The 14,600-nt window shown below is 43.6% G+C and overlaps 2 protein-coding genes across 6 annotated transcripts in view; one reads left to right on the top strand and one right to left on the bottom strand.

Annotated features, from left to right (window-relative positions):
• The window catches only part of pex1 (peroxisomal biogenesis factor 1), a 110,231-nt gene extending 107,888 nt beyond the window's left edge, over positions 1-2,343 (bottom strand). For 2 of the 5 annotated variants that reach the window (XM_068008767.1, XM_068008760.1), the window contains exon 1: positions 1,675-2,343. In XM_068008767.1, the coding sequence (XP_067864868.1) occupies positions 1,675-1,779 (105 nt within the window). In that variant the 5' untranslated portion in view covers positions 1,780-2,343. The remainder of the gene's footprint in view (positions 1-1,674) is intronic. The other 3 variants (XM_068008745.1, XM_068008776.1, XM_068008753.1) reach the window with 2 other exon arrangements.
• Positions 1,511-14,600, top strand: part of rbm48 (RNA binding motif protein 48) — a 23,926-nt gene continuing 10,836 nt past the window's right edge. The window contains exon 1 of the mRNA XM_068008798.1: positions 1,511-2,216. Coding sequence (XP_067864899.1) covers positions 2,115-2,216 — 102 coding nt within the window. The 5' untranslated portion in view covers positions 1,511-2,114. The remainder of the gene's footprint in view (positions 2,217-14,600) is intronic.

Here is a 14,600-nt window from a genome sequence, read left to right as displayed (position 1 = left end):
TGTATTATCAACCAATTTAGCTACAATACACCCAGTCCCTTTATCCAAATCACTCATACTGATTATAATTGTTGAGGCTTCACGCGTGGCACTCCACTATTTTGTTTGCCAACCTGAAAATTACCCATTTATCCTGACTCTGTTTTCTGTTAGTTAGCTAATCTTCTACTTATGTTAACATATTCCCCCAACACCATGAGTTCTTATCTTGAGCAGTAAAGTTTTAAATGGCACCTTAGTGAATGCTTTTTGGAAATCAAAAATACACTACGTCTACTGGTTCCCGTTTATCCACCCTGCTTGTAACATTCTGAAATAACTAAATGAATTTGTCAAACATGATTTTCCTTTCATAAAACCATGTTGACTCTGCTTGACTGTATTATGATTTTCTAAATGTCCTGCTACTACTTCCTTAATAATGGATTCCAGCATTTTCCCAATGACCGATATTGTGGTAGTGATTGTTTTAAGTTTCTCCCTCCCTTTTGCCCCCATTATTGAGATGCGTTAAGTGCCTTCTACTGTGAAGATACAAAATACTTGTTCAAAGACTGCCATTTCCTTGTTTCCCATTATTAATGCCCAGTCTCAACCTCTAAGGGACAAATATTTACTTTAGCTACTCTTCCTTTTTATATATTTGTAGATGCTCATACTGTGTGTTTTTAATATTTCTTGCTACTCTACTCTCAATCTATTGTTGCGTCATCCTTTGCTGTTTTCTAAAATGTTTCCAGTTTTCCAGACCTACCACTAATTTTCACAGCATTGTATGCCTTTTCTTTCAATTTGATATCATCCTTAACTTCCTTAGTTAGCCACAGATGGTGCATTCTTCTGAGTCTTTCTTTCTCAATGGAATATATCTTTGTTGAGAATTAAATGTCTGTTGCCACTTATCTACCATCTTACCTTTTAATCTATTCTGGCAGTCCTCTTTAACCAACTGTCATGCGGAACTGCCTTTATTTAGGACACTGGTTTCAGACCCAAGTTTCTCACCCTCAAATTGAATGTGAAATTCTAACAAGTTATGATCACTATTCCCTAGAGAATCACTCAGTATGAGGTCATTAACTAATGCTGCCTCATTGCACATAACCAGATCTAAAATAGGAATCAGTTGCTAATGATCGCCAGAACTGGCAGACAGCCATAATGGTGGGGCTAAAGAGTGGCGAGTCAAAGAGACTTAGCAGTTGGCAGGAAAAAAAGACAGAAGTGCATGGAGAGCCAACTGTGTAACAGCCCCAACAACCAAGATTAATTAATACTGCCTCATTACACATAACCAGATCTAAAATAGCCTGTTGCCTGATTTGGTTTTCGAAAACCAAAGAATTATAAAAAGCTAGTATGTGTAAAAAAAAAATGACCATGAAAAAATGGCCAAATTATGGTAAAAATCTAACCTGTTCAAAAACATCCTTTCAGGGAAGGAAACCTGCTGTCCTTACCCATTCTGGCCTATATGTGGCTCCAGTCACACACCAATATGGTTGACTCTTACCTAACCTCTGAAATGGCTTAGGAAGGCTCTAGAATTGGTCCATCACCACCAAAATCACCACTTTCTTAGGGCAACTACGGATGGACAATAAATGCAGGCATAAATAACAGACAACGGGGAGAGAATGGAGAGAACAAGACGCCGTTGCCGGCAGCCATCACCTCCTCCAGGTGTAGTTGCGACGCTCGCTGTGAGGCCAGGTGCAGGAAGCAGTCCTTGACGTTGCTGAGTCTCAGCTGCACACACACGGCGCCAGAACCCAACATTCTGTCTCACCGCCAGCAAGATGCGGCACGGCCTACAATCACACATAGGCCGCACTCTGGGGAAGGGTTCCGCGAGCACAGTTACGCCCTCTCTTCCGTTAGCCACAGGATTCCAGAGGTACGAATTTAACCTGCATTCCAAAACACAAGCACCCGCCAACTTCGTCTTCACAAAACAAGCTTGCAAAGCTGTTTGATTGACATCGGACCACCCTATCACTTCCCGAGGAGATGACCAGGGCGCTCAAGGAAGGCGGGGTTTTTCCAAGGGACGTGGAGTTGCCAATAGTCGAGCGATCGGTGTTCGATTGCGGCCGCCTGTTGTTTGGTTGAAAATGGCTGCTCAAGCTCCGGAGGTGTTGAAACACCATCAGCAGGATAGTGTCTGTTTTACACGGCCTAAGTACAGAGAGGGTCGCAGGCTGAGGGCTGTGAAAGTAAGTCCTGTCTGAGTATTTGGTACAGTCTAGGCGAGAGCCTGGGCCTGAGGGACAGCTGGGTCCTGGTTTTCAGTAACTGCCCCGTACCGCTGCTTGCAATGCACAGTTGTGTCTCTGATTAAATCCTATTCAACCTGTATTAGGATACTCCTAACAATATGTCTGGGCTCATAGAAACATCTATGGAAAGCTGCGCATCACAGAAACACGGAATCGTTATAGCACAGAAGGAGGCCATTCGGCCCGTCATGATGCGCTGGCTCTCCGAAAGAGCAATTTACCTAGTGCCATTCCCCGGCCTTCTCCCCGTGGCCCTGAGCATTCTTCGTTTTCAGATGCCAATCCAATTCCCTCTTGAATTCCTCGATTAAACCTGCCTCCCCCACACTGTCAGGCAATATATTCCAGATCCTAACCATTTGCTGGGTGAAAAAAGTTTTTCTTCATGTCATAGAATCATAAAATGTTTATGGCACAAAAGAGACTACTTAGCCCATCATGTCTGTGCCGGCTGAACTTTACAGCATGTAGTCCTGCAGGTCACATCACTTGGGGTGCTTATCCAGACACCTTTTTAAATGAGTTGAGGGTTTCTGCCTCTACTACCCTTACAGGCAGTGTGTTCCACACCCCTACCACCCTGTGAGTGAAAAATCTTTCCCTCATCTCCCCTCTAATCTTTGTACTAATCAGTTTACATTTATGCCCCCTAGTCACTGACCTCTCTACTCTATGTAGGCCCCTCACAATTTTGTACATCTCAATCAAACTTCCCCACAGCCTCCTTGTTCCAAGGAGAACAGCCCCAGCCTATCCAATCTTTCCTCAGCTGCATTTTTCCAGTCCTGGCAACATCCTCGTAAATCTCCTCTGTACCCTCTCTAGCGCAGTTACATCCTTTCTGTAATGAGGTGACCAGAGCTGCACGCAGTACTCATGTTGTGGCCTAACTAATGATTTATACAGTTCAAGCATAACCTCCCTGCTCTTATATTCTATACCTTGGCTAATAAAGGAAGGGATTCCAAATGCCGTTTTAACCACCTTATTGACCTGTCCTGCAACCTTCAGGGATCTGTGGACATTCGCTCCAAAGTCCCTTACTTTCTCTACACCTCTCAGCATTCTCCCATTAATTGTGTATTTTTTGCCTTGTTTGACCTCCCAAAATGGATCACCTCACACTTCTCCAAGTTGAATTCCATATGCTGCTTTTCTGCCCACCTGACCAGTCCAATGATATCTTCCTGCAGTCTACAGCTATCCTCCTTGCTATCAACGACACGGCCAATTTTTGTGTTGTCTTCAAGCTTCTTAATCATGCTCCCTACATTTACATCCAAATCAATAATATATACCACAAAAAGCAGGGGACCTAGTACTGAGCCCTGGGAACACCACTGGTAACAGCCTTCCAGTCACAAAAACACCAGTCAACAATTACCCTTTGTTTCCTGCCACTGAGCCAATTTTGAATCCAGTTTTCTACATTTCCCTGGATCCCATGGGCCTTTATTTTTTTTAAACCAGTCTGACATGTGGGACCTTGTCAAAAGCCTTGCTTCTTTTGCTAATTGTCTTGAATTTGTGCCCTCTTTTTCTCAATCCCGCCACCAATGGGAACAGTTTTTCCCTACCTACCCTATCCAGAGCCCTCATGATTTTGAATACCTCTATCAAATCTCCCCTCTGCCTTCTCCAAAGAAAACAGACCCAACTTCTCTCTGGAATTGAATTGGATCTTCTCTGGATGAACATGTAGAATTTTCTTGTTAAGCAATTGAGCATGTTCCACATTTCCGTTATTCTTTTTGTGGGAAACTGTTTCTTGATTTCACTGCTGAATGACCTAGCTTGAATGGTAACTTTTTTTTGTGCTGGATTCCCCCACCAGAGGAAATTGTTTCTCTGTCTTTACCCAATCTGAGCCCTTTGTCATTGTAAACACCTCAATTAGATCACCCCTCAGCCTTCTAAACGTAAGGGGATATAAACCTTAACTTAACCCTCTAAACCCTGGAATAGTTCTGATTCTTAGCCAGTAGTTCACTTTCCTGAGCTGAGTACAATTCTCTGTCGCTTCTGGATCTGATAGTGACCTCCAACTTGACGATTTTTTTCTTCTGCCCTGCAACTAATTCTGCACATCTACACCTTAATTTCGCTCGGAAAAGCCACCACCGGTGCGTCATCTGATACACTACCCTTCAAATAACTTCTGGACTTCACTCGCCCACCACAGCTGTCTCCAAACTTGTACAACAGTTCATTGATGCTCCATGTCTAATCCACCTACCGATATTAACTTTATCCCACCACAGGACCTCCTGATTTTATCTGTGGACTACCTCTTGTTGTCTCCTCTCTACCAGGATATATATATGCTAATAATTCCTACGTAATCAGGCCTATGTAACTTGCGCTTTCCCTGTGGCCATTCATGTGCGTGTTTTGGCTGTTGCTCCAGACCAGAGCCCATCACTTCTATTTCCTCTATTTTTTTCTATTCCTTTTTAGCTATTCTCTTTACCCTGCCTAGACCCCTTGCTCCTGTTGACATGCATCCTTTCATTTCTCCTCCTTCTGGACCACCCACCTCCTCCACATCACTGGGAGGGGGGGGCATGGTCCGCCCCGGCCATTTAAATGAGCCATCGTGCTTAATATCGCGGTGGGTCCGCGCGGCAGTCTGCCGTTGTTCACATCCGCCATATATACTTGCCATAGAGGGAGTGCAACGGAGGTTCACCAGACTAATCCCTGGGGTGGGAGGATTATTTTATGGGGAGAGATTGCAGAAACTGGACTTGTATTCTGTAGAGTTTCAAAGAATGAGAGGTGATTTCATTGAAACTTACAAGGCATGACAGGATAGCTGTGAATACGATGTTTCCTCTGGCTGGTGAGTCTAGAACCAGGGGAAACAGTCTCAGAGTAAGGGGCAAGTCATTTAAGACTGAGATGAGGAGGAATTTCTTTGCCCAGAGGGTGGTGAATTCTCTACCCCAGAGTGCTGTGGAAGCTCAGTCATTGAGCATGTTCAAGACAGAAATCGATAGATTTCTGAATACTAACAACATCAAGGGATATGGGGATAGTGAGGAAAAATGGCGTGGAGGTAGATAATCAGCTATGATCTGTTTGAATAGTGGAGCAAGCTCAATGGGCCAAATGGCCCACTCCTGTTCCTATTTCCTATGATCTTAGGTATTCTGCCCTCCCAAATCCCTAACCCAACCCTTCAGTCGTCCTTGACCTTCCAACTCCTTGAGGCTTACTCCTTCTTAGGTAAACTTACAGATTCCCTCTTTGCCTCTCTTGGCATTCTCCAAAGGACCTGTTAAGGCACTCGTTGTTACCTCTTACATGCTGCAACCCCCAATTGCTCCATTCTACTCTCGCGCTTACTTTCCTACCCAACGAACCTACTAGGGGGCTGATCTTATCAATCTCCTCCCAGTGCTGACTCTGTGGTCTCTGCCAGCAGATCAGCTCTCACCTCCCCACCCCCCCTGCATTTCCCTTCAGAATGTCTGTTCACTTTTGAACAAGACTGTTACCATCCACAAGGTCTTTGTGGATGATTGCATTGATATCATGGCCTTAACGGAAACCTGAGAGGTTGATGTCACCTTTTCTCGAAATGTAGTCTTCCCTTCTGGCTATATCTTCCACCATTTTCCTCACCCATACCGTTGCAGTGATGGTATCACCAAATCGCACCTTAGTTTGTCCCCCTTACTCCTCTGGGAATTTCTCATCTTATGAGCAGCTCACCTTGTTCTACCCTTTTCACCTCTCACTTAAAACCGTCGTTCTCTACAGCCCACCCAATTAATATGCCAGTTTTACTCACTGAGATACCTTCACTTTTTCCTTCCTCAGCCTCTGCAGTGAATGATTTCTCATCCTCGGTGATTTCAACCTCCATCTCAATAAATTAGGCTCTCTCTCCTCTCAGTTTATTGCCCTCTTCTCCTCCCTTTATCTCGCCCTCCATGTAAACTTCCCAACCATGGATGCATCGCCGCTCTAAACGCTGGCACCTGATAGATTACATCTTGGTGTGCCAGTGTGACCTAAAGGACATCCTGCATACTGGAGTCATGCCCAGTGCTGACTGTCATACAGACCACCGGCTCATTCGTTCAGAGCTGAACTTCCACTTCAAGCTTAAGCCCAAGAACCGGCCTAGAGACAGCCCATCAAAGAAATTTCGAGTCAGCAACCTGCAAACCTCATCTTGCAGAGAGAGCAGATATCAAGCAACTTTACAGACTAGACTGGAACATCCTGATTTCACTGCTGATTCCACTCCAGAAGAACTCTGGGAACACATCAAAGCTGCAGCACTGGATACTTCCAACGAGGTCATTGGACCCAGCACCAAGAAGAAAAGGGACTGATTTGATGAAAATGACAAGGAAATTCAAATTCTGCTAAAAAAAATAAAAAGGTCAGCTCATCAGGCTCATCTGGCTCAGCCAGCCAGCCAAGAGAAAAAGACGGCCTATCGTCAAGCATGCAGCACCCTTCAATGTAAACTGAGGAACATCCAAAATGACTGGTCGATTGCACTTGCGGAAAAAACTCAACTGTACGCTGATACTGGCGACATAAGTTTCTATGAAGCACTAAAATCTGTCTGTGGAACAGCACATCAAACCCAAAATCCCCTGAGGAGCGCCGATGGCAAGACCCTACACACCAACAAGGAGTCAGTCCTGGATCGTTGGTCGGAGCACTTTGAAACACTCTTCAGCGTCAAGTGCACAGTGCATATACTGCCATCAATTGCATTCAACAGCAGCCTGTCGAAGAACTGGATGAGAGCCCAACTCTGGAGGAAACTGTGACCGCCATCAACCAGATGAAGAACAACAAAGCCCCCAGAGTAGATGGAATTCCACCCGATGCTTTGATGCATGGTGGCCCTGCCCTATACACCAAGCTCCATGAGTCTTTCAGGTCCTGCTGGGAACAGGGCAGGATTCCACGGGATCTTTGTGATGCTGTTATTATCACCTTGTACAAAAACAAAGGAGAAAAATCAGACTGCTCCAACTACTGTGGGATCACCCTCCTCTCTATTGCTGGGAAGATCCTGGCTAGAATACTTCTGAACAGGCTTGTGCCTATCATTGCGGAAGAAAACCTCCGAGAGACAGTGTGGTTTCAGAGCAAACAGAGACACCACTGACATGGTACTTGCACTCGGACAATTACAAGAAAAGTGTCTTGAGCAAAACAAAGGCCTGTATGTCACTTTCGTAGACCTCACCAAGACATTCGACACTGTGAGCAGAGGTGGACTTTGGAAAATTCTTGGAAAACTTGGATGCCCACCCAGGTTCCTGGCCATGGTAAAGCAGTTTTGTGAATATCAGTATGAACAAGTCAAGCAAAACAGTGACCTTTCAAGTCCCTTCTGTATCTCCAATGGCGTGAAGCAGGGATATGTGCTGGCCCCGACCCTATTCACCATCTATTTCAGCATGATGCTGCAGCAGGCAACAGAAGACGTTAAGGAGGGAGTTTACGTATGCTTCCAGAGGGAGGCCTTTTCAACCTCTGGCGCCTTCAGGCTCACACAAAGACACAAGAAAAACTCACCCGTGAGCTTCTTTTCGCCAATGACTGTGCTCTCCTGGCCCACAGTCAGTCGGACCTGCAACGTACAACAACATGTTTTTCCCAGGCGGTTTAAAGAAAACTGCTGCATCAGCCTGCACCCCAAGAAGAATATAGACCACCAAGCATTGTCATCGAGGGAACCGAGCTGAATGCCATCAAGCAGTTTACTTATTTGGGGAACGTCATCTCGTTTGATGCCACCATAGACAAGGAAGTGGACAATAGGTTCTCAAAAGCAAACAATACATTCGGCAGACTCTACAAACGTGTGTGGAACGACCAAAGCCTCAGAGCACAGACCAAACTCAAAGTGTACAAAACCATAGTCCCCACCACCCTTCTGTACGGTGCCGAGTCATGGGTCCTATACCACCATCATGTACGCCTTCTAGAGCACTTCCCTCAGTGCTGCCTCCACAGCATCCTCAAGATCTGCTGGCAGCACCGCATCTCAAACATTGAAGTCCTGGAAACAGCCAACATCACCAGCATCGAGGCCATCCTCCTGCAAAGCCAACTGCGTTGGGCGGGTCACGTTGCCCGAATGGACGTCAATTGCGCCTGCCCAAGATCATCTTGTATGGAGAGCTGACCACTGGTAAAAGGAACAGACATGCAAGGTTGTGAACAGACGTCCCGTGCAAACATTTCAAGGACTCCCGGAAGAAGTCCCTCTCTGTGTGCCACATTGACCATCGCCAGTGGGAAGCGCAGGCCAAAGATCATGATACCTGGAGATGCTACCTCAGGAGGGCTACAGACATCTTTGAGACTGAGCGAAGAACCAGCATGAAAGAGAAAAGGAGAAGGATAGATCCAATTGCCCCCAGCAGCGATTACATCTTCACTTGTACCCGCTATGGGAGAATCTGCCACTCACGGATAGACCTGACTAGCCACCAGCGGGCCTGCAACCAATGACTACAATCTTCCCAAAATCTTCGTCTGTGAAGAAATGCCAGGAAGAAATGTGGTTAGGTGTCAAATCTTGTTTGACGCTCCTGTGAAGCTCTTTGGGACGTTTTTACTACTTTAAAGGCATTCTATAAATACAAGTTCTTGTTGTTGAATCACTTCCAGGACCGATATATCCTTCCTGAGGTGCAATTTACATAGGATTAAACAGGATAAACGGCACAGATACAGGCCATTCTACCCAACCAGTCCATGCCGGCATTTATGCTCCACTGAAGCCTCCTGCCATCTTTCCTCATATAAATCTGTCATCATATAAATCTGTCATCATAACCCTCTATTCCCATCTTCCTCATATACTTGTCTAGTTGCCCCTTAAATGCATCTATGCAATGTACTTCAACCACTCCCTGTGGTAGTGAGTTCCACATTCTCACCGTTCTTTGGGTAACACAAGAAATAGGAGCAGCAGTAGACCATATGGCCCATCGAACCTGCTCCACCATTTAATACGATCATGGCTGATCTTAGGCTTGAACTCCACTTTTCCGCCCATTCGCCATATCCCTTGATTCCGTGAGAGACCAAAAATCTGTCTATACCAGCCTTAAATGTATTCAACGATGGAGCATCCACAACCCTCTGGAGTAGAGAATTCCAAAGATTCACAACCCTTTGAGTGAAGTAATTTCTCCTAATCTCTGTCCTAAATGATCGGCCCCTTATCCTGAGACTGTGCCTGTGTTTTAGATTCCTCGACCAGTGGAAACAATCCGTTCTATCTTATCCAGCCCATTCAGAATCTTGTATGTTTCAATGAGATTGCTTCTCATTCCTCTAGACTCCAGAGAATATAGGCCAGATTTACTCAGGTAGAGAAGCTTTTTTCTGAATTCCCTATTGGATTTCTTGGTGACTATCTTATATTGATGGCCTCTTATTATGCTCTTCCCCACATGTGGAGCTCTGTGTCCATTCTATCAAAATCTTTCATAATTTTAAAGACCTCTATCAGGTCACCTCTCAGCCTGTTCATCCTTTCCTGATAGGTATACCCATGCATTTCTGGTATTATCCATGTAAATCTTCTCTGCACTCTCTCCAGTGCTTCTACATCCTTATTATAATATGATGACCAGAACTGCACATAGTATTCGTGGTCTAACCAAGATTTGATATAGATTTAGCATAACTTCCCTACTTTTCAATTCTATCCCTCTAGAAATAAAGCCTAGTGCTTGGTTTGCTTTTTTTATGATCAGCCTGACGTCAGTAGTGGGGAAAATTCTAGAGTCCATTATCAAAGATTTTATAGCAGAGCACTTGGAGAACAGTGGTAGAATTGGACAGTCAGCATAGATTTACGAAAGGGAAATCACGCTTGACAAATCTACTAGAATTCCTCGAGGATATAACTAGTAGAGTTGTTGAAGGGGAGCCAGTGGATGTGGTTTATTTGGACTTTCAGAAGGCTTTTGACAAAGTCTCGCATAAGAGATTAGCATGTAAAATTAAAGCGCATGGGATTGGGGGTAGTGTATTGCGATGGATAGAAAATTGGTTGGCAGACAGGAAACAAAGCGTAAGGATAAATGGGTCTTTTTCCGAATGGCAGGCAATGACTAGTGGGGTACCGCAGGGATCAGTGCTAGGACCGCAGCTATTCACAATATATATTAATGACTTAGATGGAGGAACTAACTCCAAATTTGCAGATGACACAAAACTGGGTGGGAGGCTGAGTTGTGAGGAGAATGCAGAGAGGCTTCAGGGTGATTTGGACAAGTTGAGTGAGTGGGCAAATGCATGGCAGATCTATAATGTGGATAAATGTGAGGTTATCCACTTTGGTAGCAAAAACAGGAAGGCAGATTATTATCTGAACGGTTATAAACTGAGAGAGGGGAATATGCAGAGAGACCTGGGTGTTCTCGTACACTAGTCGCTGAAGGTAAGCATGCAGGTCCAACAGGCGGTAAAAAAGGCAAATGGTATGTTGGCCTTCATAGTGAGAGGATTTGAGTACAGAAGCAGGGATGTCTTGCTGCAATTATACAGGGCCTTGGTGAGGCCACACCTGGAATATTGTGTGCAGTTTTGGTCTCCTTATCTGAGGAAGGATGTCCTTGCTATAGAGGGAGTGCAGCGAAGGTTTACCAGACTGATTCCTGAGATGGCGGGACTGACATATGAGGAGAGATTGAGTCGGTTAGGATTATATTTGCTGGAGTTCAGAAGAGCGAGGAGGGATCTCATAGAAACCTATAAAATTCCAGCAGGACTTGACAGGGTGGATGCAGGAAGGATGTTCCCGATGGTGGGGGCGCCCAGAACCAGGAGTCATTGTCTAAGGAAACGGGGTAAGCCATTCAGGACTGAGATGAGGAGAAATTTCTTCACCCAGAGAGTGGTGAACCTGTGGAATTCGCTACCACAGAAAGCAGTTGAGGCCAAAACATTGTATGTTTTCAAGAAGGAGTTAGATATAGCTCTTTGGTTTAAAGGGATCAAAGGATATGGGGGGAAAGCGGGAACAGGTTGCTGAGTTGGATGATCAGCCATGATCATAATGAATGGCGGAGCAGGCTTGAAGGGCCGAATGGCCTACTGCTGCTCGCATTTTCTATGTTTCTATATTTTCTAACCTGCGGTGCAACCTTTAGTGATTGGTGTGTTCGTACTTCGAGATCCTTTTGTCTCTCTACCCCACCTAGACTCGTATCTTCCAAGTAATAAATGACCTCTCTACTCATCTTACCAAAATGTACTACCTCACATTTATTCGTGTTGAACTTCATTTGCCAATTATTTGCCCATTCTGCAAGTTTGTTATTGTCCTCCTGTAATTTGTTATAGTCCCCATCAATTTCCTATCCTCCACCCCACACATCCCCCCCCCCCCAACCGCCCAAAATTTGATGTCATCCACAAATTTAGAAAAAATTGTCTGATTCCAAAGTCCAAATTATTAATGTAAATTGTGAACAGTGGTCCCAGCAATGATCCTTGTGGAACACCACTTCCCACCTTTTGCCACTCTGAATAACTATCCTTTACTCCCAGTCTCTGCTTTCTGTCTCGATGCCAGCTAGATATGCATTCTGCCACTTGTCCTCGACTCCGCATTCTCTAACCTTATTCATTAGTCTATTTTGGGGCACCTTATCGAAAGTCTTTTGAAAATCCAGATGAATTACATCTACAGAATTATTAAGTAGGTGAAATAATGTGTTTGCTGTCTCTTCCCTAGATTTGTTTAAAATGCATGGATGCAATCCATCTGGACCAGGGCTTTTTCCTCGTTGAGTTTTGATTAGTTTATTCAATACATCCCCTTTTTTTTTACTTTTAATGCACTCATCTGATTACTCATCTCATCATTCAATGTCATGTCTACCTGTTCTATCTCACTGGTAAATACTGAATTGAACTAACTAATATTTCTGCCATCTCTCTATCTTTATCTGTGGTATTATGTTGCCTGTCCCTTAATGGTCCTATTTCCATTCCAGCCATTTTTTTATTAATGTGGTGGTAAAATATTTTACTATTCTGTTTTATGTTCCTTGGTTTAATTTATTGGTTCCTTTTTGCTTTCCTAATTTTTTTTTGCTTCTTTCCTAATCTCCTCATATTCTCTCTTATCATGTACTTAATGTATACCTCTTTCCTAACCCTCAGTTATTCCGTTATGTTTTTATTCATCAATGGAGTCTCACTAGTGTTTAGTTTGTTCTTCCCTTTTAGTGGGATATATTTTTCTTGCACTCTATTGAATACCGTTTTAAACATTTTCCATTGTTCTGCATTGTTTGCCAATATTGTTCCCCATTTTATTTTCCCAAGTTCTATTCTCACCCCTCAAAATCAGCTTTTCTCCAGTCTACTAACCAGGTTTTTGTCATAGTTATGTCCTTCTCTATCATCACCTTAAAGTGTACCATATTATGTTCACTGTTGCCTAGATATTTCCCTACTTTTGCGTGTCTTATCTGCTCTGGTTCATTCCTCATTACTAGATCTAATAGAAAATCTGCCCTTGTTGGATTTTTTACATTTTGGGTTAGCAATGAGTTCTGTACACATTGTAGGAACTCCATTCCCTTATCCCCTACACCTACCTCTTCTGTCCAATTAATATCGAGGTAGTTTAAATCCCCCATGATTATTTTATGTTTTTTACTCAATTACCTAATTTCTCTGCATATTTCATCCTTCCCCTCCACTATTAGGTGTTCTGTAGACTATACCTATTAGTGTGATTGATTCTTTATTGTCTTTTATTTCTATCCCTATGTATTCTGTTTTTGTCTTGCTGATAGCTGTGTCACTTTTTTTCTGCCATTATGTTATCCCTGATAAATACAGCTACTGTACCTCTCCTTTTTCTCTATCTTTTCTAAAAATGTTATACCCTGAAATATTAAATTCCCAGTCCTGATTTTTCTGTAGCCATGTCTCAGTAATCCCTACCATGTCTGGTTCCTTCCAACGCATGATTGCCTTCAGCTCCCCTATTTTATTGTGGACACTGTGTGCATTGTTGTACAGACATTTTAACTAATTTTTAATAGAATTTCCTCACACTTTATGTTTAACCATCTTTTTAGATTCCTGTTCTATAACTCTATTTATTCCCTGGCCATCAATGTCCTCTCTTACTTATTCTTTCCTATGCTCTCCTTCCCTGTTTTGTTTACCTTTAGGCTGCTTACATTTCTTGTAGATCCTTCTGCCTATCTCACTTGTTTAAAGCCTTTGTCACCTCCCCATTTACCCTATCCGCTAGGACACGGGTCCTATCCCAGTTCAGGTGGAGCGTTTCCAGAACTGAATGCGGTATTCCAGATGGTGCCAGACCAAGGCTCTGTATAACTGAATAACGATGTAACTTTGTATTCTAATCCTCTTGCAGTCATTCTAAGGCATGCTTGGTGCTGCTTCTAGCTTGATGGTGATCATGGAATAAAGATCTTTCAGGCCACAGGTTTACAGATTTTGGTATTATACAACTCTGCTTATGGCCACAGCACCTCATAGATGCCCAGTTTTAGCCTGTTGAATCAGTCCTTAGTCTGTCCTACCTAGCACATCGCTAATGCCACGTTACACAATGGAGGGGGTCCTCATTGTGGATGAGAACAGTACTGTTCAGCTGCCACCTCTACCACTGCTAATGTGCACAATCATATCTGCCACAGGTAGTTTGGTGAGGATGAGGTCGGGTAGATTACTTTCTTCTGTTCGTTTCCTCACCATCTGATGTGGGACATACTCTAGGGATGGTGTTGATATTACCACGCTGCAGCTGTCTGTTCAATTTTCTTCTTAGTATTGAACTTTGTTTATAACATTGTAACTTGCCAGGCCACTTCAGAGGGTATTCACATAGTGTGGGACTGCAGTTTCATGTATGCTAGACTATTGTCTGTTTCCTGAAGAACAGTTGTGAACCAGTTGAATTTTTATCACGCTATTTTTCTTGTGCTATTTCCCAAGTTATCAAATCTATTGGATTCAATTTCACAACTTCACATGGTGGGATTTGAACTCTCAATCTCTAGGTTACAATCACATAGCCCAGCCTACTATATCTGCAAAAATATTTCTAGTGTGTCTGTAATATTTTTCTATATATAACAGAGTACTTAAAATAAAAAGTACTCTCTTCTAGACTTCTACTTGAAGGTTTTGGTCTAAGGTCAGTAGCAGCTGTCTTGCTCTTGAGTCAGATTGTAGTTTCAAGCCCCACTCCACAGACTTGAATATAATGACCTGGATTTTGCTGAGTGGCAAAGGAACTATTTTCCCTGTTCACCTCATGTACAGTTG

This window comes from Heterodontus francisci, chromosome 2 (genome assembly GCF_036365525.1).
Source record: "Heterodontus francisci isolate sHetFra1 chromosome 2, sHetFra1.hap1, whole genome shotgun sequence".
Taxonomy (NCBI): Eukaryota; Metazoa; Chordata; class Chondrichthyes; order Heterodontiformes; family Heterodontidae; genus Heterodontus; species Heterodontus francisci.
This window is presented reverse-complemented; position numbering and strand designations above follow the sequence as displayed.